The sequence below is a fragment of the Epinephelus fuscoguttatus genome, linkage group LG8 (genome assembly GCF_011397635.1).
Source record: "Epinephelus fuscoguttatus linkage group LG8, E.fuscoguttatus.final_Chr_v1".
NCBI classification, from domain to species: domain Eukaryota; kingdom Metazoa; phylum Chordata; class Actinopteri; order Perciformes; family Serranidae; genus Epinephelus; species Epinephelus fuscoguttatus.
The window spans coordinates 10,578,178-10,600,500 of record NC_064759.1 but is presented as its reverse complement, the minus strand read 5'-3'; the positions used below and the strand labels follow the sequence as shown (position 1 = coordinate 10,600,500).

At 40.7% G+C, this 22,323-nt stretch overlaps 1 protein-coding gene across 2 annotated transcripts; it reads right to left on the bottom strand.

Annotated features, from left to right (window-relative positions):
* Window positions 1–522: 522 nt before the first annotated feature.
* Window positions 523–21,860, bottom strand: si:ch73-95l15.5 (putative leucine-rich repeat-containing protein DDB_G0290503). 2 transcript variants are annotated; one of them, XM_049583934.1, is made up of 11 exons: window positions 21,662–21,860; window positions 18,444–18,671; window positions 17,364–18,367; window positions 15,200–15,346; window positions 10,462–10,539; window positions 7,031–7,150; window positions 5,728–5,877; window positions 5,335–5,490; window positions 5,033–5,128; window positions 4,158–4,349; window positions 523–1,395 (listed from the first exon to the last, which is right to left on the bottom strand). In XM_049583934.1, exons 2-11 carry the CDS (start codon window positions 18,613–18,615, stop codon window positions 1,291–1,293), a joined length of 2,220 nt encoding a protein of 739 aa, XP_049439891.1. In that variant the 5' UTR covers window positions 18,616–18,671; window positions 21,662–21,860; the 3' UTR covers window positions 523–1,290. The 2 variants fall into 2 exon arrangements, with proteins under 2 accessions (XP_049439891.1, XP_049439892.1); XM_049583935.1 differs by having other exon boundaries at window positions 7,031–7,147; window positions 21,662–21,859.
* Between the last annotated feature and the right edge of the window lie 463 nt (window positions 21,861–22,323).

The following is a 22,323-nucleotide window of genomic DNA, read 5'->3' as shown; positions in this document are numbered from 1 at the left end:
TTTGTTTGTCTTTTTTGGTCGTGTTGTGTTTCTTTGTACCCATTTTGTGTCACTTTGAGTTAATTTTTGGTCTTTATGGTCGTTTTGTGTCTCAGAGGATTTCGTGTTCATTTGAGTTCATTTTTTGGTCATTTTGCGTCTCTTAGAGGTCATTTTGCATCACTTTGACTTAATCTTTTTGTCTTTTTTTTAGTCGTTTTGTGTTTCTTTGAGGTCATTTTGTGTCTTTCTGGTTGTATTTCCCCCTTTTTTGTAGTTTTTTTGTGTCTCTTTGCAGTTCATTCCTATCCTTTTGTGGTCATTTTTAGTCTCTTCCTTGCTGGTATGTATCTCTTTCATTGACATTGCACGCACAGACCTAAATTATTTTTACACTATCCTGGCAAATCTTGTTTCTATTTTAACTAACATTCAATAGATTTTTTAATAACATTTTGTAATGGGCATAGAGATTGGGGAAAAACTCCCAGAACCAGCGGCATCACCAAGCATACATGATAGTTCATGAAATAACACCGTCTGTTGAGTTATTTGGATCAGAGTGTTTAATTCTCTTGAGCTAAAAGAAAGAAAATGTCTCCAGTTATAAGTCCCAGAACAACAATATAAGACATGTAAACACTGAAAAAAAAGATGCATAAAAGCAGAAAAAAAGGGTTAAAAATATTATTTTGGTCCTAAGTGTTCTCCTCCATGAGCACTATCATAGCACTGTAAACAAAAAATTGTCATTTCTGTACCGATAAAGTCGAAAGACGAACACAATGAAGGCAAAGAGCTTCACAGAACAGAGAAAGTTAATTTCAGATTTCACATATCGTACCTGGCCCTGTCTTAAAGGACATAATAAATGTTACTCAGATCCACGAACAATCACACCATTCAGAAATGTTTGTCTCAGCAATCCTACTGCATGGAATGAAATCTAATCACTGCCTGACCATTAGACCCATTACATTCAAAAATTAACTTAATACAGTAATCTGGTGATTTTTAAATCAAGTATTAAACATCCAGCTACAAGAAGGTATACCTGACATCCATACTGACAACAATCAGGCTGTCCGACTCTCTTAAGTCTGAAATTACTGATTCACTCCAGATAGTTAAGTAGTAATTGTGGAAAATTACTAAAACAAAGCAGGTCTGCGAATGATAAAAATAAATAGACTTAATGTACACCACGATAAATATGCTGAAGACGCAAAAAGGTGGTGCAGAAAGTGCAAAAATAATCCTCCATCTCTGTGCAGTTAGTTTGCATGTTGCCAATACAGCAGTCGTCCTCTATCACAGTGTGTGTTTGATGGCAGTCAGAGGCTCTCGTTTGTTCTGCAGGTTCTGCTGCAGCTCACTGAACAGATGGTCCCGCTCCTCAGCATCCAACAGGATTTGCTACATGGAAGAGGAATAAAAGATGTCAGTCACTATCACCAAGTATTTATAATGAAGCTCTGATTATCACACACATTTCACACAGAATTGTTCACAGGAGCTATTAATTGCAATGGTTTTTTTGTCTTTTCGTAAGATTTGCTGACAGTAGGAAGAAAAAAAATAATATCCCCAACTTATCTCAACTTTTATTATTTTTGTTGACCCACTTTTCTCATTTTTTTTTATCATCAGGTAGAAATAGATGAGGTTGCTTCATTTTTTTAACTCGATATTATTTGAGAATTACTTTCTCACTTTAATCAAAATACATCTTGTGGCTGGAAGATTTGTCGTTGAGACCTGGCACTGATGTTTGGCATTGTTAAACATTTTTAATCTAAAAAAATAACCAGTCAAGTTGCACTTACAGTTTAGATGCATGTCTGTGAAAACAATGTGATTTTGCCAAGTAGGACATGCCCCTGGATCAACATCCCACATCCCATTCCAGGATCAACACTGCAATCAATCAATCACAGCCCTCTGACATCATCAGTGTGCTGCTCCTGTGCGTCTTTTAAAATTCCTTTGTGCTTGTTCAGAGCTAAGCTAATTTTATAAATTCATGTTAGTGCAATTAAACAAAATACAGTAACACTTAACAACACTTAACACTTGTAAGCTACTGCAGGGTTAGCGAGTTAGCTTGCTAACTAGGCTGGCTATGCTAATGAGTAAGCTTGCTGATAGACTACAATATTTGCTAGTTAGCTTACTAACTAGGTTGGTTATGCTAATGAGTTAACTTGCTGATAGACTAGAATATTAGCGAGTTAGCTTGCTAACTAGATAGGCTATGCTAAAGAGTTAACTTGCTGATAGACTAGAATATTAGCGAGTTAGCTTGCTAGCTAGGTTGGCAAAAGGAATTTGCAACTGAAAATGATGTTATCCAAGCTCTGTGTTACTGAACAATATTCGAGCCTATTGGCAAGCTTACTCGTTAGAATAGCCAACCAAATGTTTCCCCCTCTGTTCCTGAGGTATGCCGTTAAATAATGGCCAGAAAAGTATTTTTGCATAACATTATGATGTCACGGTGAATTTAACCTTTGACCTTTTGGATATCAAATGTCATCACTTCATCATGTGATCCTTTTAGACAGTTGTGCTACATTTTGTCATAATTACCGCATGAATTCTTCAGTTATGGCCAAAAACATGTTTGTGAGGTCACGCTGACCTTTGACAACCTAATTCTAATCAGTTCATTCTCTAGTCCAAGTGGACGTTATGAGGAAAAATATGAGGAAATTCCCTCAATGCCTTCTTGACATATCGCTTTTACAAGAATGAAACATAATCAAGGTCATGGCAACCTTGACCTTTGACCACAAAAACCTAATCAGTTTATCAGTGACTCAAAGTGGACATCTGAGCCAAATTTGAAGAAGTTCCCTTGAGGTGTCTTTGAGATGTTGCGTTCACAAGAATGGTAATGACGGACAGATGGACACCCTGAAAACATAATGCCTCCGGCCGTGTCTATCGCCAGTGTGGAGGTGTAAAAATATAAACACCACCAAAAACAAAAAGGGCTTCCAATTACCAGGAAGATTTTTTTTTCCTTTCAACTGTGCTGGAGTGGCTCAGGGTGTATTTGTACTTCTTGCTTGTTCGTCTTCTGACAGTAATTACCTTCAGTGGCAATTATATCATTATTATAATCACAGCTGCATTTAAGTGAGCTTGAATAGAGTACACAGACAGGGCTGGTCAGTGTGTGGTATGTTGAGGAGAGAAGTGTCACACTGTGCACAACAATAGTAACTCGATGAATCATCTCAACAAGCATCCAGCTAATTTAAAGATCATTACAGTGACCAAACCAAACCGGCACAACAACATTTGTACTGCGAGATATTTTCAGCCTTCATAACAAAACCATCTGACATTGACTTGTTCTTGTTAAATGTTTGGCCTTCAAATATACTATACTTTGATAATTGTTAGAGTGCCTTTAGGCGATATTTGGCAAATATTTCATATTTAGCAGCATGTCGTCATGAACTTAAAATGAAATACGTTTGTGGGGAGAGATATTTAGGGCTGTAATTGAGGATTATTTTCATAATCAATTTATCTGCCAATTATTTCTTTAGTTAATCAGTTAATCATTGGCTCAATCTGACATCAGAAAACACAATTATGATTTCCTTGTTTTGTCCAACCAACAGTCCAAAACCCAGTTTTCAGTATTCACATTACACTGACAGAAAATAGAGAAACACAGAAAATCCTCACATTTTAAATTATTTTTCATTTTGCATGGAAAAAGACGATTAATTGATTATGAAAATAGTTGCAGATTAATGTTATGTCAATGAACTCGTCATTAACTGACTAACTGTTGCAGCTCTAAAGATATTAGATATAATTTTATACATTTCATACATGTATGTGTATTTTATATTTTATTTGTAAGTATACACACGATTTAGCTACTAATTCAATTTTAAGTTTTTTAATTTATTTTCTTTGGGAGTTTGGGGAAGAGGAGGGGTGAACATGAAAGTGTGATGGGTGGGATTTTATATCACATACGTTTCTAAATTTTTCAGTGTTACAATACTGCTGTTTGATATTTTCAATTAAGAAAATGTGGCTTTATAGTTAACTCTGAGTTAATATAGCTCTGTGGTCTACAGTATATTAGACAAACATCTCGTTCCTTGTCGACACGCACACACCGAATATTGAGACAACACGCAGTACTTTACCTCAATAAGTTTGTCTCTCTTCTCCAGGCTGTCCCTCAGTCTCCTCTCCTCTCTGTCTCTGTCCTCTCTGCTGTTCTGCCACGCTCTATCGGCCTCCTTCTTCTCCCTCTCCTTCTCCCTCAGCTCCCGCCGGGTGTCTCTGAGTTGATCCATCAGAGAGGACACCGTCTGACTGTGACTCTCCTGCTGACTCTAGTGAAAAAGAAAAAGGCATAGTTGGAAAGGCTGAGATGATGTGTTGTCTGTGTGTGCCAGTCAGTGTGACACTTTACTGTTATAAATTTAGTGATCACATTTCAAATATTAATCAAACAAAAGTGTTGTTACTTGTGTTATAGAAGTTGTTCAATTATCTGCATAATGGGAGCATAGAAAAATATAACACACATACATTTTTTTAATCTGTACAAAAAACAGTAATTCATTTTTCCTTTAATTAATTCATGTCCTGCTTCATTCCAGCCGGCTGACGCTGTACTAGTGTGACTGTACTGTATATTTTGGTTGCCATTTCATACTATGATTTCAATTGGCAATTCATCTTTAATTTATTCTTTGATGCATTGTTTAATCTATGAAATAATTTAAAAAAAACCATCCATCCAACTTCTGAGCCCACTATGATAACTTCAGAGGTCTTGATTTGTTCGACCAAAAAATGTTTAGTTTTAATAAATGACAAAGAAAAGCAAATGGATTAACTGATTAACCAACGGATAATTTCGGCTTTACTTTAAACCAGTTAAATCAGTTTTGCATCACATCTTTAGTTCTCAAATATGAAAGTGTCAGGTGAAAAACCGCTGGCAGCTTTTTGTTTTTTTTCTCTCCAATGTATTAAACTTTTAAATCCTTTCCTCATGTTAATATCTCACCTGCACCATGTCCTGATACTCCTGCAGGGCGGTGGTGAGTTTGGTGACCTCCTCACACAAGGTGGCGCTGTTTCCCTCTCTATCCTCTGCCAACCCCTAACCGATCACAGAGTCAGAGAGAGTGTGGAGGAAAATGACATGTTGTGAGTGGCAGTTTCCTTCATTTAAGAATACAGAGAGAATAAAAGCTTTGTAACTTTATTTAAAAAATGGAGGATATTAAGTGAACACTATGTATCCCTTTGAAGAGTGAGGGAGACACACTATATCCCCTATCTCCAAATTACACCCTTGTATATCACCTGCACATCTTTCTGACAGCTCTCCAGCTCCTGGATCAGAGCGTCCTTCTCCTGCAGGACAGTAGTGAGGGCCCGGTCTCTCTGTCTCCACACCTCCCTCTCTTTCTCCACCTCCTGCAGCAGTCGCTCCTTCTCCCCCAGAGCCACTCGCAGGTCCTGGAGCAAAGACAAAATGCAGGTTCACCTAAAGAAAACTTCCAAGTACATGCAGAGTGAACTGTGCATGGGACAGAGTGAAACTGTACACGCTGCTTGAATGTGGTGAGAATGTGTATGTGTGTGTTTTGAACAACACATGCAATTCCATCCCTGGTTTCTAATGTGTGTGTATGTGTGTGTGTGTGTGTGTGTGTGTGTGTGTGTGTGTGTGTGTGTGTGTGTGTGTGTTCGTACGTTGATGATATCCTGGTTGCACTGCAGCACGGTGTTGAGTGTGTTGAGGTCTCTTTCTCGGTCTCTTCCAGCCTTCCTCAGCGCCTCAATCTCCTTCTCCATGCTCTTCTCCTTCTCTGTCACTTCAGAGCTCAAAGTCTGCAGGGCAGCCTACAGATCACAAAACATCTCAGTTACATCTGATTTAGATTTAAATACACCTGCAGGGTAAATCTTAAAGCAAAAATACCAAACATTCCAGAGGTTCAGCTTTTCCAGAGTGCTTCATCTCTTTGGATTTGGCAATCCATTTATTCTCAATACAATATATACATGCTCACCACAACACAGACGGGTGACAGCATTGTCCATATGTGATCATTATACCATTCAGCAATTCAGTTATACACGGTCAAAAACTGTTGGCCTCCAGATTCCACACCTGATTCTCATCACCTGAAGCGTACCTATATGCCCTTCGCACAACAATGCTCCACCCTGTGTTCAGTTTAATGACTGCATGTGCATTTTTTATTTCTACCTTGTTTAGATAAGGATAGAATGAACAAACAGGAGGCAGACATCGCTATTCGGCAGATATATCAATCTAGATTGATTTATAGAAGTATAGGTAAGAGGAAAAATATGTATTTTGATTTTGGGGTGAGAGTTTCTGCAGGGTTTACTATGTTAACTTTAATACTTTTAAAGACCTTTTAAATACTACACAGAATAATTATTCCACAAACATACCAGCCAAAATATGAAAACCAGCAGCGATGATACAGCATTGAATTTATTGTTGTTTTCAGACTTGCCAGCAGCATATAAGAGTAATTTCTAACAATATAGATAATGGAACCAACACAACTCAGGCCTGGACGAGCAGAAGAACATATATGGATGTATTTAAAGTGATGTTTCTATTCCCAATTTTTCCAGCCAGTCTAAAACAATAGTCAGGTCATGTCAAAACATCTGCATGATTTTTGTGTGATTTAGTGACAGACACAATGGAGTCAAAAGTCAAAACACAGTGTGTAATTCCAGACAAATCTCTCCACAGTGCTGGAGGAAATTGCTGCCATGCTACTGTCAGACTGGTAAAACCTCCTGCAGGCCTGAGGTAAAAAAGCAAACACCCATCACAAGACCTGCACTGCTAATACAAAAGCCTTCAGGGACAGCAGCATCTAGTCTGGTGACTATCAGCAAAAGCCCGTCTGCTCATGCTGATAACTGAGCTTTAGTGAGTGGGTAATATGTGTCATCATAGCAGACCCAGCATGAAGCATGTATGGGAAAGGACAGCATCAGCTCTGACCTTGTTGACAGAGAGCGTTTCCTTCAGATTCTCCGTCAGTTTCTCAGTCAGCTTGTCGGCCAGCTCAGTCCCTGCTCCCTCCTCCACACACAGCCTCCTGATCAGACCCATACACTCCTGCTAGAGAGGAAACATCTGTCAGCTTAGTGCAAAATAGCAAACATGCTCAACTAATTGCACTGTTATGTGGGAGTTTAAAGATTTAAAGGAACAGTGTGTAAGATTTAGGGGGATTTAGTGGCATCTAGCGGTGAGGGTTGCAGATTGCAACCAGCTGAAACCTCTCCTGGTTAAATTTCCTTACGTATTCTTTGTTCAAGAGTGAGCTGAACTATCCGTAGAGATTCGACCTGTTGATTCAATTTGGTAAAAACACTGAATGAAGCAGTTTCTCCTCAAAAATTCAGTGTTTTTCTGACGCTTTCATTATGGAGGGGCTTCTGACTAATGCGAATGGCTGTGTCTAGAGCCAGTGTTTGGTTTGTCTGTTCTGGGCCACTGTAGAAACATGGCAGTGCAACATGGTGATCACCTTAGATGAGGAACTACTCCCTATGTAGCAATAAATGGCTCATTCTAAGGTAACAGAAACATAATGATTCTTATTTTCAGATGATTATACACGAGAGAAAACATAGTTATTATTCATTCATTCATTCATTCATTCATTTTCTGTAACTGCCTATCCTGTAAGAGGTCGTGGAAGGGCTGGAGCCTATCCCAGCTGACATTGGGTGAGAGGCAGGGTTCACCCTGGACAGGTCACCAGACTATCACAGGGCTGACACATAGAGACAGACAACCATTCACACTCACATTCACACCTACGGACAATTTAGGGTCACCAGTTAACCTGCATGTCTTTGGACTGTGGGAGGAAGCTGGAGCACCTGGAGAAAACCCGCTATCATATCATATTCTATTTCTGCCAGTATATCCTCCTAAGTCCTACACTCTGGACCTTTGAGGCTTACCTAAGTGTGGCTTTTTGTAAAATGCAAAGTGTATAAAGCCAAGCATGAATCAGTACACAGTAACATAATAACTCAAGTGTTACTGTGGTACTGTAGAGGCAAGAGCCAAGCTGATATGTATGTAAATGAGAACCACCGCAAACATCAGGCAGTGCCATCACAAATCTAAAACTCCATCAAACAAGCAACCACATTTATCTACTCACCCTGAAACTCAAAATCTGTACAAACCACCAGACTCACACAACACCCAGCTAGGTGCAGTGTTTAAAAAACAAACTGCTCTCATGTCTGTGTGGTAAATATGAAGCCACAGCCACCAGCTGGTTGGTTCTGTCAGCCAGCTCACTAATTAACATGTTATCTTGTGTTTTTGGGACAGAGACAGGTCAGCCATTTCCCCTTTTCCAGTGTTTATGCTACACCAAGCTAATAATGTCAAAGATTTTCATTTGAATTAATGTCTATTGAGTAACTATCTATTACTGAATTAAGTAACAATGGTGATTGAGCATGTGAGCTAGTGACCAATTTTCTTCAATTCATGAAGAACTAGTCCATACCCATTGAGTGCACAGTTGCCCATGGATAGTTTCACATAGTGTGTGTTTGGGATACAGGTCATAGGAAATTGCAGATTAAATAGTCAACTGAACCCATTAAGAAGAGCAATGTATTCAGACAGAGTTTTTGTGAATCTGATAGTAAGATTGCAGCCACAGCGATCTGTTGCATTTTAGCCATTTTTCTGTTGTTATAGCGCCACCCAGTTGCCAGTTAGAGTTAAATTTCTCCAGTCACCTTGAGGTGTCCTGTTCTACATATCTACCAAGTTTAGTAAAAATCGGTATGGCGGTTAGGCCTAGATAAGAAATTAGCTCTCTAGCGCCCCCATTTTGTTTGATGGGGTCAATAATGGAGGGGTCCCCTCAGATTATGTGTGGTCATATGCCTACAAAGTTGCGTGGTGATGGGTGAAACCCTTGAGATGTTCTACACCTTTATGTGATGAGCCACGCCCTCCGCAATATTCATTGCCTTATAGAAGCTCAGTTTTAGTAAGTTTTCCAACTTTTGCCAAGAGGGAACTTTAGATATTGGTCCCTAGATTATGTTCACCGAGTTTCATGCAGATCGCTCAAACTTCCTAGGAAGAGATCGATTTTAAGAGAAAAAAAAAAAATTAAAAATGGCAGAAAATCTATATAACCGGAAGTTATGGGTTCTTGAGGCAAATTTGTTCCTCATGAGGAGAGGCATCTCTGTGCAAAGTTTCATGTCTCTACGACATACAGGGCACGAGATATGCTATAGCGCCCCCCTTTGGCCAATTGATGTAATATTGCTTCATTCGCATCCTCCCATGACCCTCTACCACTGTGCCAAATTTCACATGGATTGACCAAGTCAGTGAGGAGAAAAACGTGGAACAGACACAGACAGACAGAGTTTTCGTCATTATATGGTAAGAAAGATGTTCGCCTTTTTAAGACTTTTAACATGAAGTAGTCACTGAAAATGCAGTGTGTTTACATTGAGCTTAGCACTTGACCGCTTTCATGCATCAAAAATGTTTCTACAAAACAAGACAATGGGCATTTTTGCCATTTTGTGACAGGGGATCTGTTTGAAATATTGCAAAGAGCAATGAAACAGTGAGGAGCAGCCACAGTGAGCTGCAGGCTGCATACTTCCAACTTAGTGAAGCAACCCTGCTGTCTGCAGACTCGTGCTGTGTGCAGCTTAAAATTATGGATAAAGGATAATTTATTGCCTGACTTATTTATTAACTCAACAATAATTTGTTTTGCTGCCTTTAGTACAGTGGGACCTGTAGTCTAGTAAACTGCACTTGCTGTTACCGCGAGTAACTACAGGTGTCACCAAATAAACCAGGACTGAAATCTTTGAGACACCCATAAATATGGGTGCGGTTTGATCTTCTCAACTACTAAGACAGATTTTTCACAAATAAAACAAGTTATCAGTGTAACAGGATATAAAACCATAAGTAAAAGTGCAACAGGGACTTTATTATAGTCACTTACTGATAATCTTTTATACAGTGTTCTTCATTCAAGCACCCTTTGCATCAGATAAGAAAGTCGTTGGTTGTCTTTGTGACAGGACAGTCCTGTTTGCTTTAGCCCCTTTAGCTATCACGCATCACAGCTATCAACAGTCCAATAAAATCCCTGCTGTAAATCGTCAACCTACCACGCAGCTAAAAATAAAAGCAGTCATGATCAAAGCCTAAGAAAACATACTTCAGTGTCACCGCTACAATGTGGTGAACAGACAAAGCAGTTTTGGCACTGCCACTTTAAGGCCGTACAGTGACTTCAAAAGACAAACAACATTCCTGTGAGCTTTGAGCCAGAGCTCCAGCAGCGGCAGCAGAAGATTCCACTGCTGTGTGCATGACTGAGTCCTGTCTCCCCTCATCACCTCACCCACCTGGATCAGACGCTCCCGGCTGTGCAGGGAGTGACCGAGGCTCTGCAGCAGGGCGCTGCCACCCTCCTCCTGGAGCAACTGGAGGAAAGAGGGAAACAAATGACAATGGTTTCCTTTTAAAAGTCAAACTGTGTTAATGAATCACTCTGGAGAACTGCTGAGTGAGATATACTCCAGATCCTAAGGCCTGAGTTTAGGTGCCACAACTAATAATTATGAAAAACACCAGGTGACAGTGAAAAAAGCCTTTCACAGTATCATTAAATGCCTTGTTTTGTCCAACAAACCAACAAACAAAAAAGCAGCATATTTTCCTATTTTAGAACCTGAAACCATCAAATATCTGGTATTTTGCTTAAAAAATACTTAAATGCTTAATCTAGCATAAAAATTGTTGCAGATTAATTTCCTTTCAGTCAATTTATTGATTAATTGGCTAATAGTTGCAGTTTTACAGGGTTTTATGTGAAATGTTTCTACATCGGTGCTACCACGATACGAAACATTAGTCTGCTTGCACAATTAAAGGCAGTAATTAAACAGTGTGCTCCGTCTTTCCTCCTCCCCTGCTACTACAATACCTAAGCTTCACCACAGATAAAACAATACGTCAATATTTGGACAATGTTAATGTTAGAGCTGATCCAATTAGTTGATTAATCAGTTATCAGTCAACAGAAAATTAACCAGCAACAGTTTAGATAGGTGCTGATCTTGTCAGCCACTCTACAGCACAAGCAAAAATGTGTTTCGTTTTGACTCTGGTGATGGTAAGCAGACGTGTCCCGGGTCATCTGAGAGGTAGATCACTAGAAAAAAGACACCCTTCATATTGTACAACTTTTGATCCATTTTTTATGCAAAAATATTAATTAGAACAGCTTTAAGTCATTTATCATGCAAAAATGTAAAAGATTCTCTGGTTTAAGCCTGTGAAATAAAACAATTTCTAGCTTTATTTTACTCAAACTTTTAAAAATTGAATTTCAGATTGAAAGCACGCAATCTAAAGATGATGATTCTACGATGAAATATTAATTAAAACCAATGCAGTGTTTTTGAGAATCAATTTGTATCACAAAACATAATACTGTGATACTGAAATGTATTGATATTTTCTTACACTCCTGCTGTACATGTGCTTAAACACAATCACAGTCACATCTGTATACATGGCTTCAACTACATGTTGACAGCAGCAGTCAAACTCCTCCCCTCCACTAATGTTACAGACAAGCTGTGTGTCCACTTAAACACTTTTCTATCTTTCCCTCCATTGTTGGACAGCTGGTGGCTTTAGTTCATATTTCTCCATGACACTGTAATCATCTTCTTTGCAATCAGAGGCAACACCCTGAGCAAATATGTCTGGTTTTCAGTGTCTAAATCCTCTGGAGTCTCTGTCAGTATGAAGAATGCTGGCTCTACAGGTAGCTCTGTGAATGTCTCTTTGTCACTTTCTTCCCCTGAGATAAGCAGTCACACTGTTTAAATGCACTTCAGTGCCTGCAACAGCAAGTGAACACATTATCTTTCAGATAGCCATCAGTTTAGTAGGATGTTCAGTCTGTTGTCAGCCCAGCTGTCATGTTTAGCTCAGGGCAAAACTAGCCTACACAACCACTATACATAAAGTTAACAGCTCGGCAGGCTGTAATTTACAACTGGTTATGATTGTTTCTGTTTCTGTTCTCTTTTAATGCGTTTTTATGAGGTAAAGTGGTGAATCACAGCTGAGCTGACAAATCCGTTGATAAAAGATTAGTTCGTACATGTACTGAACACCGCTAATGTTTAAACCTGCTGCTACTCCCACATACTTCACATTAACTCTTGCTAATGTTAAACCCTGTCTGTTCACATGACGGGCTCAGATCAGGTCATGTGAACTCTACAAAGCAGCTGGGGTGTTTTATAATGATATCCTCTATCATGAGACTACTGAGCCCGGGGCAAACTCCACCGGTTGGGGAGGATTCCAGAGAGAGGCTGTGTGTATGTGTGTGTGTGTCTTTATCTGCACCTGTAAATGAGGAAAAACGGACACACCCTTCAACAGAAAACACACTACACCCTCCCTCCATTCCTTTCGTAACGCTGTATTTGTGCTCAGTCAACATTCACAGAGTGGTTTATGGAGCTGTTTGGACATGTGACTCAGGAGCTGCTGTGTGATGTTGCTCTGTGTAATAAACCTGTTTTTCTTGTGTAGAAGAAAAAAAGCTTGAAAGGCAACAACTGTGCGGGTAAATGTCTGTTGCATCCAAACGTCACTGACATCTCAACCTGTATTTATTTTATTTTTGATTATCACTGAGTTTACATTTGTTTTCCCCGTATTTCTAGATTTATAAACTATTCAAGCTTATATTATAAGTTTTATGAAAGAGAGTTCAATTTTAGCAGCAGCAGAAAACTCATTACACTTTCATATCTGTTTATATATCGCAAGTAATACAGTTATCAAAATACTCAACTTTAGTGCATCTTGCGTATTTTCAACCACGCCTCACAGAAATACATGAAACGACCACGATCGCTCAGCACCACATTACATGGCGGCGGTACATAATGTGTTCATACTTGAACGTGTGCGGATCCATGGAAACAATGCCAAAGTCCATCACTACGTTTACATGCACGAAATATTCTGGTTATTGCCCTTATCTGAAACAGACAATAATCCCACTAAGATGTTCACACGGTTGATGAAAACAAGTATTCCAGCTTACATGTAGTCACGCATACTCCAATTAACAAGCCCTAACATGTTGTTTATCATGTCAAAATATAGAACAGTGATTTACCCAGATGAGAACCCTGGTTGTGACAAATACTGAAGGACAAGGCTCCTCTTATTCATGTGTATTGGACGTGTCCGAGACTTGAAAAATACTGGAATGACGTTTTCCAAACCTTATCCTCAATCCTCAACCCTCAACTTTGACCTGCAATCCAGCCCTCTGGTCACCCTCTTTGGCAACACCAGAGAGGAAGATGTACACCTGACTCTGATCCAATACCGTACGCTGTCTTTGCCTCTTTGCTGGCCAGACAGGCAGCAGATGGAGAGATGTTGCCCAGGCACCCACGCCCAGTGGATGAGCGACATTATGTCGTGCCTGAATCTTGAAAGATGTGCTACTCAGTTTGTAACTCAGATAAAATACTCCAAATAGTGAGGGTTCCCTTTCTGAAATACTTCCCTATCTGTCAAAATGTTTGTTTCTTCTTCTCGTTGCTTTCTGTCAGTGTATACTCTGATAGTACCTGATTATTCTAAAAGTGCCTTTTACACAGGCATCTCCCCTCTCTTTTAATATGGAGCCTGACTTTTAGCTCATCCGTCATTTTTCCTGCTATTCAGGAGATAGAGGGCCGTCCTATTGACAATATTCCTGCTGTTAGGGGTTAGTGGAATGGGGAGGATTGTGATTGGATTTCACGCTTTGTACCCGTCATATATATGCTTAAAGTTTGACTCCTGTTGTGAATATTGTGTAATCCTGTTAAAGTTTAATAAAAATGTTCTCATAAAAATATATATAGAAAAGTTTTCTTTACTGGTGGAGGACTTGTTCAACTGTGTGAACACAACCTTCCTCTTTCATTCCTTGAACCACCTTCTTGAAAAGGTCGGTGTTGCGTTACTTGCGCATATCCAAAAACCTATCGATACCCAAGTCTTTCATAATGTTTGAAAGTAGGTGAGATTCTTCGGGCAACCAGAAATGTAGGCTTTTCTTCTCAGCGTGCATCTCTACCCTACATCCTTGCAAACTGTTGGCAAATTGTTTTGTGTGTAACGTATCATGATAAAACACAGAGCTGACCATAAACAGGCAAGAAGCCTTGTGTTGCAAACCCCAGCTGAGACGTATATTCTCAATGTGATGTATACACGCCCAAATAATGCTTTTAAAACACGAATAATACCGGCATATCCCACACGTCTTAATCGGAAAATGATACATTCGGAAAAAGGCCTAATTTTGAATATCCAAACAGATTATATTGTTTACATGACTGCAATCAAATTCAGAACGTTGTCATATTTGTAATAATAGGGGAATATTTGTGTGCATGTAAACGTACCCAATTTGGACTCTCTGTCGTGGTAGACACATGAATTCTCTAGTTTGATGTCATGCAGCGGGTGATGGTTAATGTTACAACTCTATACGTAGTATAAAGAGCAAGAAATTCTGCATAGGGAGGAGGCAGGGGTTGTGAATTGGTCAAACATACACAGGGCTTTCACCCAGGAAGCCGCTGTTCATGTCCAGTGTGAAACTAAAAATTAATGTTAACTTCTTTTATCTTAACATACTTGCTTCCTTTACATAGTAATGTCCCGTACATAACAAATGTAGTTGTTTTAACCAAAAATATAAACTTCTATACCAGATGTTTTGGTGCACAAACCCAACTGTGCTGCCACCAAATAATTTAACACATTATGTGCCACCACCATGTAATGCGATGTTAAGAGTTTGTGGTCATTTCACAAATGTCTATGAGATCTAGCTGCATGTTTTCCTCATATTTTGCAGCCCTACTTTAGACAGAGCCTAGACCAGGCTAGCTGCTTCCTGCTGTGTCCAGTCTTTATGCTAGGCTATGCTAACTGGCTGGCAAGAGAGCAAAAAACACACTTCCCAAAAGGTGAAACTACTCTTTCAACATAAAGTACGTTCATCTCAAATGAAGTGTGTGAGAGAAAAAACTGAATGCTTACAGGGGCCCAATCCTCTGATCCGTTGACTTCAGTTGGTTTGCTCCTCCCATGTTTCAGTTCGGCCTCCAGGGTCCTGATGCGAGACACAGCTTGGTCCAGCTGGCCTCGCAGGTGCCTGACAACATGGTGAAACCTGCCATTTGTGCTCTGAAATGATAAAAAAATCATAGTAAACTTGAGTTGGAGTATCATTAAGTAAAAACACAAGTGATATGTTTAGGTGTGATGTTGTTGGACTGCTGGACCGACCTCAGCTGCTCCCGGATTAACTATTACAGCACAGTGTGTCAATATTTACAGCACACGCCATCTGGTCAGAGTTCTCCCATTAATACATTAACTGTTGTTCAAAAGTTAAAAATCTCCTGACACGAAAGCTTCACAGGGTCCAGTCAGACGTCTGAGGGAACTACTCTATATCCCTGAATGGTCTGCCATGCTTTTGGGTTGTAAAAGTCCTCTTTACAAATATATGTTGCACATGGAGAACAAAACGCTGTACAACAGTTCAAATAAACTGACAACTGAAAGGGACAAAGATGCCTTTAAGCAACAGTTGAATATGAAAAGAACAAATCAGCAGTCATTGGTAAAAGAAACTGGAAGCTTTGCATCAAAATGGGTGAAGATTTAAATAGGAACAGGTTCTTGTTTCAGTGTCAAGTGCACAATAATGACGATAACAAGCCGAATTAACAGGCGACATGTTGCTTTAGCAAAGCTTTTCTTCGCACCTCACAATAGAAACAGAAAATTAGTCTCAGGGGTACTTCAGACAGTGATCCTCAACTGTTTTTGTATTAAGAACCCAACATTGATACACATTAGGTTTTCTGTTAGTATACTAATCATATTTTTGTGTTTTCCAAAGGAGACTACAAGAAAAGATGACCTATATAATATGATTCATACACTGTACTGAACTTCATGCATGGTGAAAATATTATTTTTCCTGGGAACTATTCCTTTTAATGCACATGTAATGTGTGTATGGACACATACAGATGTGAATGTAAAGTATTATGTAAACACGTGGTCTTAAATTACAACAATGGAGCATCATCATGTAATCAGAGCAAAATTTAGCCCCAAACTGGTGGTGACTTACCAGATGAAATCATGATAAAGCATTTATCTTAACTAGAGCACTCGGAGAGCGCAGACCTCCGCCCAGCAGCTCGGATTTCCTGCCATTTTATTATTTTATCCACTTCGCTTCAACAGATCACCACCAAAATTTTATCATTTGTTCCTTGTCCCATTATCAACCTTTCCTGAACATTTCATCAAAATCCATTCAGAACTTTTCGAGTTATTTTGCAGACAAACAGACCAATGCCGCTGAAAACATAACCTCCTTGGCGGAGGTAATTATTGTATTACCAGGAGCGCTCTTGTTTTCTGTGACAATGTTTCAGTCGAATCCTGTTATTTGTTCAGTGTTATTTGTGAGTTGTTTTGTAAACTGTCACAAATATAAAGTTGTTGTGGACTTCAGGATAAACAGCTGCTGTAATGCAGTGGCTAAAGGGGATCCTAATAAACTAAACTGAACATTAGGTCACGAACCTCCATGTGATAAGATTTTGCTTCAGGGACCTCCATCTGAAAAGATTTTGGTTGTTAGATATGATTAACACCACAATTCTATATTTATCAACTACAGCTGAGGAGATAACTGTGGAGGAAGTGAAACCTGTGATCAGAATAGTCACTCTTATGACTTTTACTCACACTGGGCTCACTGAAAACAAACTATTACCCATTTTTCTGGGACCCCTGGTTGAGAACCACTGCTACAGACTGACAGATCACAGTTTAAACCTATTCAAACCTATCCACTGAGCAGACTGCAGGTTTCCAAAATATTTACAGCCCATGGAACTTTTGTGATTTAATGATCAAGGATCAATTACGCTTCTCTAGACTGGAAAACAAACTCAAAATCAAAGGGTTTTGGGGGAAAAGGAATACAACAGTATTCTCCCCGTAAGGCTCGGGAAACATGTTGCATTTTTTTGCAATTACATCGGTTTTATCTCTAAAAATTATTGAAGGAAAGAAGGAAATCATTGACGTGACAGTTGATTGCAAACTTTTGAGCAGTGTTGTACATACAGAACATTTTGTTAGTTGATGGGAGGCAGACAGGAATGACACTCACCTCTCGATGAAGAGGCATGAACTCGTCCCTCAGCTCTGATAGGACATCCCCGTCCTCTTCATCCATTTCATCCTCTCCGTTCTCCACGTTCCCAAAGTGCAGCACCCTGTTCACTGAGGGCGACGCCACCTCTCCAACTTTTCCTGAGTACTTCCTGTTCAGAACTGGGATCCTACTCCCTAATGGCGAACTCACCGGCTTCCCTTCAATACTTCTCAGCTCCTTCAGCACAAAGTTGGCCGACTGAAACCCCGGCGAGTCAAACGGGTCATTGTCATCAAGAGAGTCCAGAGACTGAATGGACGCGGTGCGGGAAGATTCTTGTAAGGACAGAGTGGACCCCACCCTTGAAGACTGGCTGGAGCTGATGGATGACACCCTCTGCCAGTGGAGGGGCATGCTCTGGGATTTGTCCCGTGACAACGCTAACGGGGAGAAGGGTTGGAAAGGCAAGCGGCGAGGAATCCCACAAACAGACTCGTAATCCGAGTCGGACACCCTTAACGAATCACAGCCTTCGCATCCTTTGCCCTTTCTGCATCTTTTACCTGTTCTTATAAAATACGGGCACGTGTCCCACTTCTCGGACCAGCACTCGTACTCTGAGAGTGCCATGTTCTCTTTGAGCATCTCCCTGTAGCCCTCCTTCTCCGCCTCTCCATCTTCTTCGCTGGTGCTGCCCCTGCTCTGGATCTCCTGCGGATGTCTGTGTTGGTAGCTTTGCCGCACCCACTGTCTGATCTTGTCCCTCTCCTGCATCAGCTTCTGAAGCCTCTCGGACGACAGCACCCTCACCCTGGCTATCACCGTGTCAAACTTGAACACCCGCTCGAGGACACACACGCACTTGCCACACACAAACTCCCCCTGCCCGCTGCCACGTGGCACAGACTGCCCCAGTATGTGAGTCAACACCGAGAGCAGATCGATCCCTTTGGGCGGGGAGCTCAGGGATAACTGGGACTTGGAGAGAGACGCCGAGGAAGCCAGAGATAATGTGCTGCCTGTGAAGAGTAAATTAAAAAAGTTAACGCTGAACTCTGTGATCAAAATCTTTATTTCCTCATGCTCCAGACTCACCCCAGGGGCTGCTCTGCGAGGACCGGGACAGACGTCCTTCTCTCAGGGACCCTGTCGGCGTCCAAGGCTGACCCGTCTTCTTATTTTGGCCTCCAAACAGCCACTTCCTTTGGTTTCCTTGGAGAGCTCCGCCGCATATTCGACACGAGTCATTTTTACCTTTGGAGGACATCGTGGACAGAGGGCTGATACTATCTCCCTCGTTGTCCGATGAATGTTGGAAATTCTCTGTGAATCAAGCAGAAAAACAGGGATGCATTTACAGCAACCTGGAACTCATTGATAGCACAGCTGCTGGCATGCAGGCTGGTCACGATATTGATACCATATAGATATTGTGATATGACACTAGGTATCGTCTTAGATTTAGGATATCATAGTATCTTAAGTTTTGTCTTTTCCTGATTTTAAAAAAGGAAACCATGTGGGATGACAGCACCCGAATTCTGCACTGGTGCCAGATTTTGGTGCCACCTCTATTGGAGTTAAAGGGGCTGGCATGGCAAGTCCCTTTATTACCCATCATATCTGTGCTGTTTTACCTGTGAATGAAAAATCCTGCCACAAAATAAAAAAAGCACATTATGTGATGTTAACTGACATTTTTAATCTACATGTGTGCGTTCATCTTCCTTGTTACTGGTCTCCAAACAGATCATGGTTCTCTCCATGAGCTGCATTTAACATTAGCTCACCCATGCCTGTTTGGTTCAAGACATCATGATAAGGTTAGGGTTAGTGGGTCAAGGTTGGACCAGGCGATTAAAACTGGTAAAAAATAGAAATCAGTGTTGTGACGTGACGTTGTTCAGCATGTTGGAGACAGACTGCTAGCCCAGCACCTGCTAATGTGTGCTCACCTTTTTCTCTGATAACTTAAGACCCAAACGTTCAGGAGGTTTTTACCGGTCAGAGTCAAATTTTCTACAGAGGTCTCTTCCTCTCCAAAACAAACAGACCTGATGATTCAAACAAGTTAAAACACTGAATAAAGCAGTTTCACATTAAAGATTTATGTTTTTCCAACACTCCTGTCGCATAGGTGCCGCTAACTCCCATCTATGTAGAGCCAGTGTATGGTTTGTCCGTCCTGGGCTACTGTAGAACATGGCAGTAAGTATGGTGATCTCCATAAATGAAGACCTGCTCTCTATGTAATAATAATAATAATAATAATAATAAACTTTATTCATATAGCACCTTTCATACAAGAAGTGCAGCACAAAGTGCTTTACAATAAGGGCAGTACAGGCACTGAGTGCTTCACATGAAGACAGACAGAATGAACATAAAAGAGAACTCGTTCATAAAATCACAGAGTTGTAAAACTATCAATCATAAAATCAAGTAAGATTTTAAAAGAGTTGCAGCAGCGTGACGCGTAAATAGAAAGAGATTCAGACCTGTATCAGGAAGTCAGAGCTAGTTAAAGGCTAAAGTGAACAGATACATTTTTAGCTGTCTTTTAAAAAAAATTAGCGAGCTAGCTTCCCTGATATCTATATGTAGTGTGTTCCATAGCTTTGGGGTGTAATGGACAAAGGCTGCACCCCCCTGGTTGTTGGGAACCTCCAATAAAACAGCAGCAGACGATCGCAGTGTTCTTGGAGGCAAATAGTTAACAAGGGAGTTAGCAATGTAGCTCAGTGCCAGCCCATGAAGAGCTTTGTATACAAGGAGGAGGAGCTTAAATTCTAAACATTACAGGAAGCCAGTGTAGAGCAGCTCAGACTAGCCTGATGAGCTCTCTCCTCTCGGTTCTGGTTCGTAGCTGAGCTGCAGAGTTCTGAATGAGCCGAAGTCTCTCAGTGGTGTTTTTTGGGAGGCCAGTAAAAAGTGCGTTACAGCAGTCGAGTCGGCTTGAAATAAAGGCATGAATCAATTATTTGGTATCTTTTTCATTTGGAAACGGTCGTACCTCAGCGAAGTTCCTGAGGTGGAAAAATGATGCTTTCTGCATCTTGTTAAGGGACCTGAACCTTAGATCTGAATCAAGGATCACACCAAGACTTGTCACCTCCTGTTCAATCCAGGGAGTTAAATTCCTTCAGATTATTAGGCACCGTTTCTCTTTTTGTTTTAGGGCTGACAAGCAGGACTTCAGTTGTCTTCTTTTAACTTTAAGAAATTATTGCTCATTCATTCATCTGTCGCCAAAAAAAAGGTGGTGATGGAGTTTATGGCTGCAGCATTGTTTGGCTCTGCAAGGACGTACAGTTGCATGTCATGGAGGTAAAAACGGCTCATTCTAAAGGAACGAAAACACAACAACTCTTATGTAAGTGATTAAACGCTAAAGAAAACACACTTTCTATAGCATTTTTGCATTTCTGCCAATATACCACGATAAATCCTACAAACTGGACCTTTAATTTATTCTGTTAAATACAAGAACCACCAGTTTGTTCTCTACTTTATTCCCACATATTCAGTATAGTGAGTGAGCTATAGAAAGTAGTTTCTTAATTTAAACCAACATGGCTTATAGCCCAGAAGCTGGCAGTGAGTTTTGTTTTTAAAATGTTAGAAAAGGCTTCATTTCCCCCTTATTTCCACACTAGAACAGGTCAGAGAAAGTTTAACAAGCCATCTAATCTCCCCAGTTTGACATATTTATTGTCTCCCTGTTGCTGTGACTTTGATTTTGTTTTATCTCTTCTGTGCATGGATGTTTTGGCCGGTTTATGGCAGCTCACAGCTGCTGGCTGTTTACAGAAGTTCCCCACAGGGCGGGACACGTCGACCTTGAGCCACGCTGACAGTGAATTCAGTCAGACTGTGATGAATGAAAGTTTCTCTTCCACAGTCAGTCTCTCCGTGAACCTCTCCCCTGCTCACAAGTCCAATATGAGACGCGCTTCAATCACTCTGACCACATTACAGCACTTTGACGCATGACTTCAACATGACAATATGCTCTCTCCATGTGGATAGTGTGGTATATTGCCGACATCCAACCCTTTGGACCATTTAAATAAAGTTTCTTTTCTTTTTCCGGGAACCAAACAGCATGCGACACGTTTCCAAAGGGAAAGTCTTCATCATCAGAGGGAAACAGCTGGACTATCGTGTCTCTGATTCTATTTTAAGCCACTGAAGCGCAGCGATTCAACGTGAAAGTAACATCAGCGTGTGAGCCTCTCACCGCCCTCACTTCAGCTCAATCTGCTTCACAAACACACCAACAGCTTTAATATGAAGTATTTTTAAAGTCTTACGTTTGAGTCCTCCGGGATTCACGCGCTGATCAAAGTTTAAAGTCCAACACGCGAGGAGGAAATCTTCATCGTCGTCTCGTGATACAAAAGTCGAAGTCACAGAGAAGACATGTAGGTAAAGTTTCTCGCGCTGAGCTGAGCTGGAGCCGCGTTGCAACACACCGCAGGGGCAGGGGAAGAGAGGTGGGTGTCACCTTGCTGACGTCATCGGTCATACCTGTTTAGAGCAGCGCGAGCGCAGGGAGGAGGTCTGCAAACACTGGCTGGGAGGACCGACACACAGTAGGGGAGACCGGGTCATGTTGTCACTCCTCACTGCACACTGATTAACAGCTTACTAGTGCAAAACAGCTGTTGACAGGTTAGTGGTGACATTGTGGATACTGAAAGATAAAAAAATCAAGTAATCACAGCATTTTTTTTTTCATGATGATGAATGATGAATGCTTTCATTATGGTACCTTTGGAACCAAGAGAAACCCTTCAGACATGGTACCTAGACCCTAGAGTTTCCAGTACTCTTAAATGTGGGCGGTTGTTGTCACTGCTCCATCCAGCACTCACTGTATTTCCTCACCACCAGTGACACAGATGGAAGTCTGCACCTGTTTATCGTCCAAAGAACGAGGCTGCATGCCAACATTTTCAGGACAAAATAAAAC

What these genes read in the sequence shown, in the direction of transcription:
- si:ch73-95l15.5 (XM_049583934.1), bottom strand. Translation starts at nt 18,615, where the DNA reads ATGTCCTCCAAAGGTAAAAATGACTCGTGTCGAATATGCGGCGGAGCT. An exon ending in AAACGCTCTCTGTCAACAAG is followed by an intron (nt 5,878 to 7,030) that starts GTCAGAGCTGAT and finishes TGTGATCTGTAG; the next exon opens with GCTGCCCTGCAGACTTTGAG. An exon ending in AGTATCAGGACATGGTGCAG is followed by an intron (nt 4,350 to 5,032) that starts GTGAGATATTAA and finishes CTTTTTCACTAG; the next exon opens with AGTCAGCAGGAGAGTCACAG.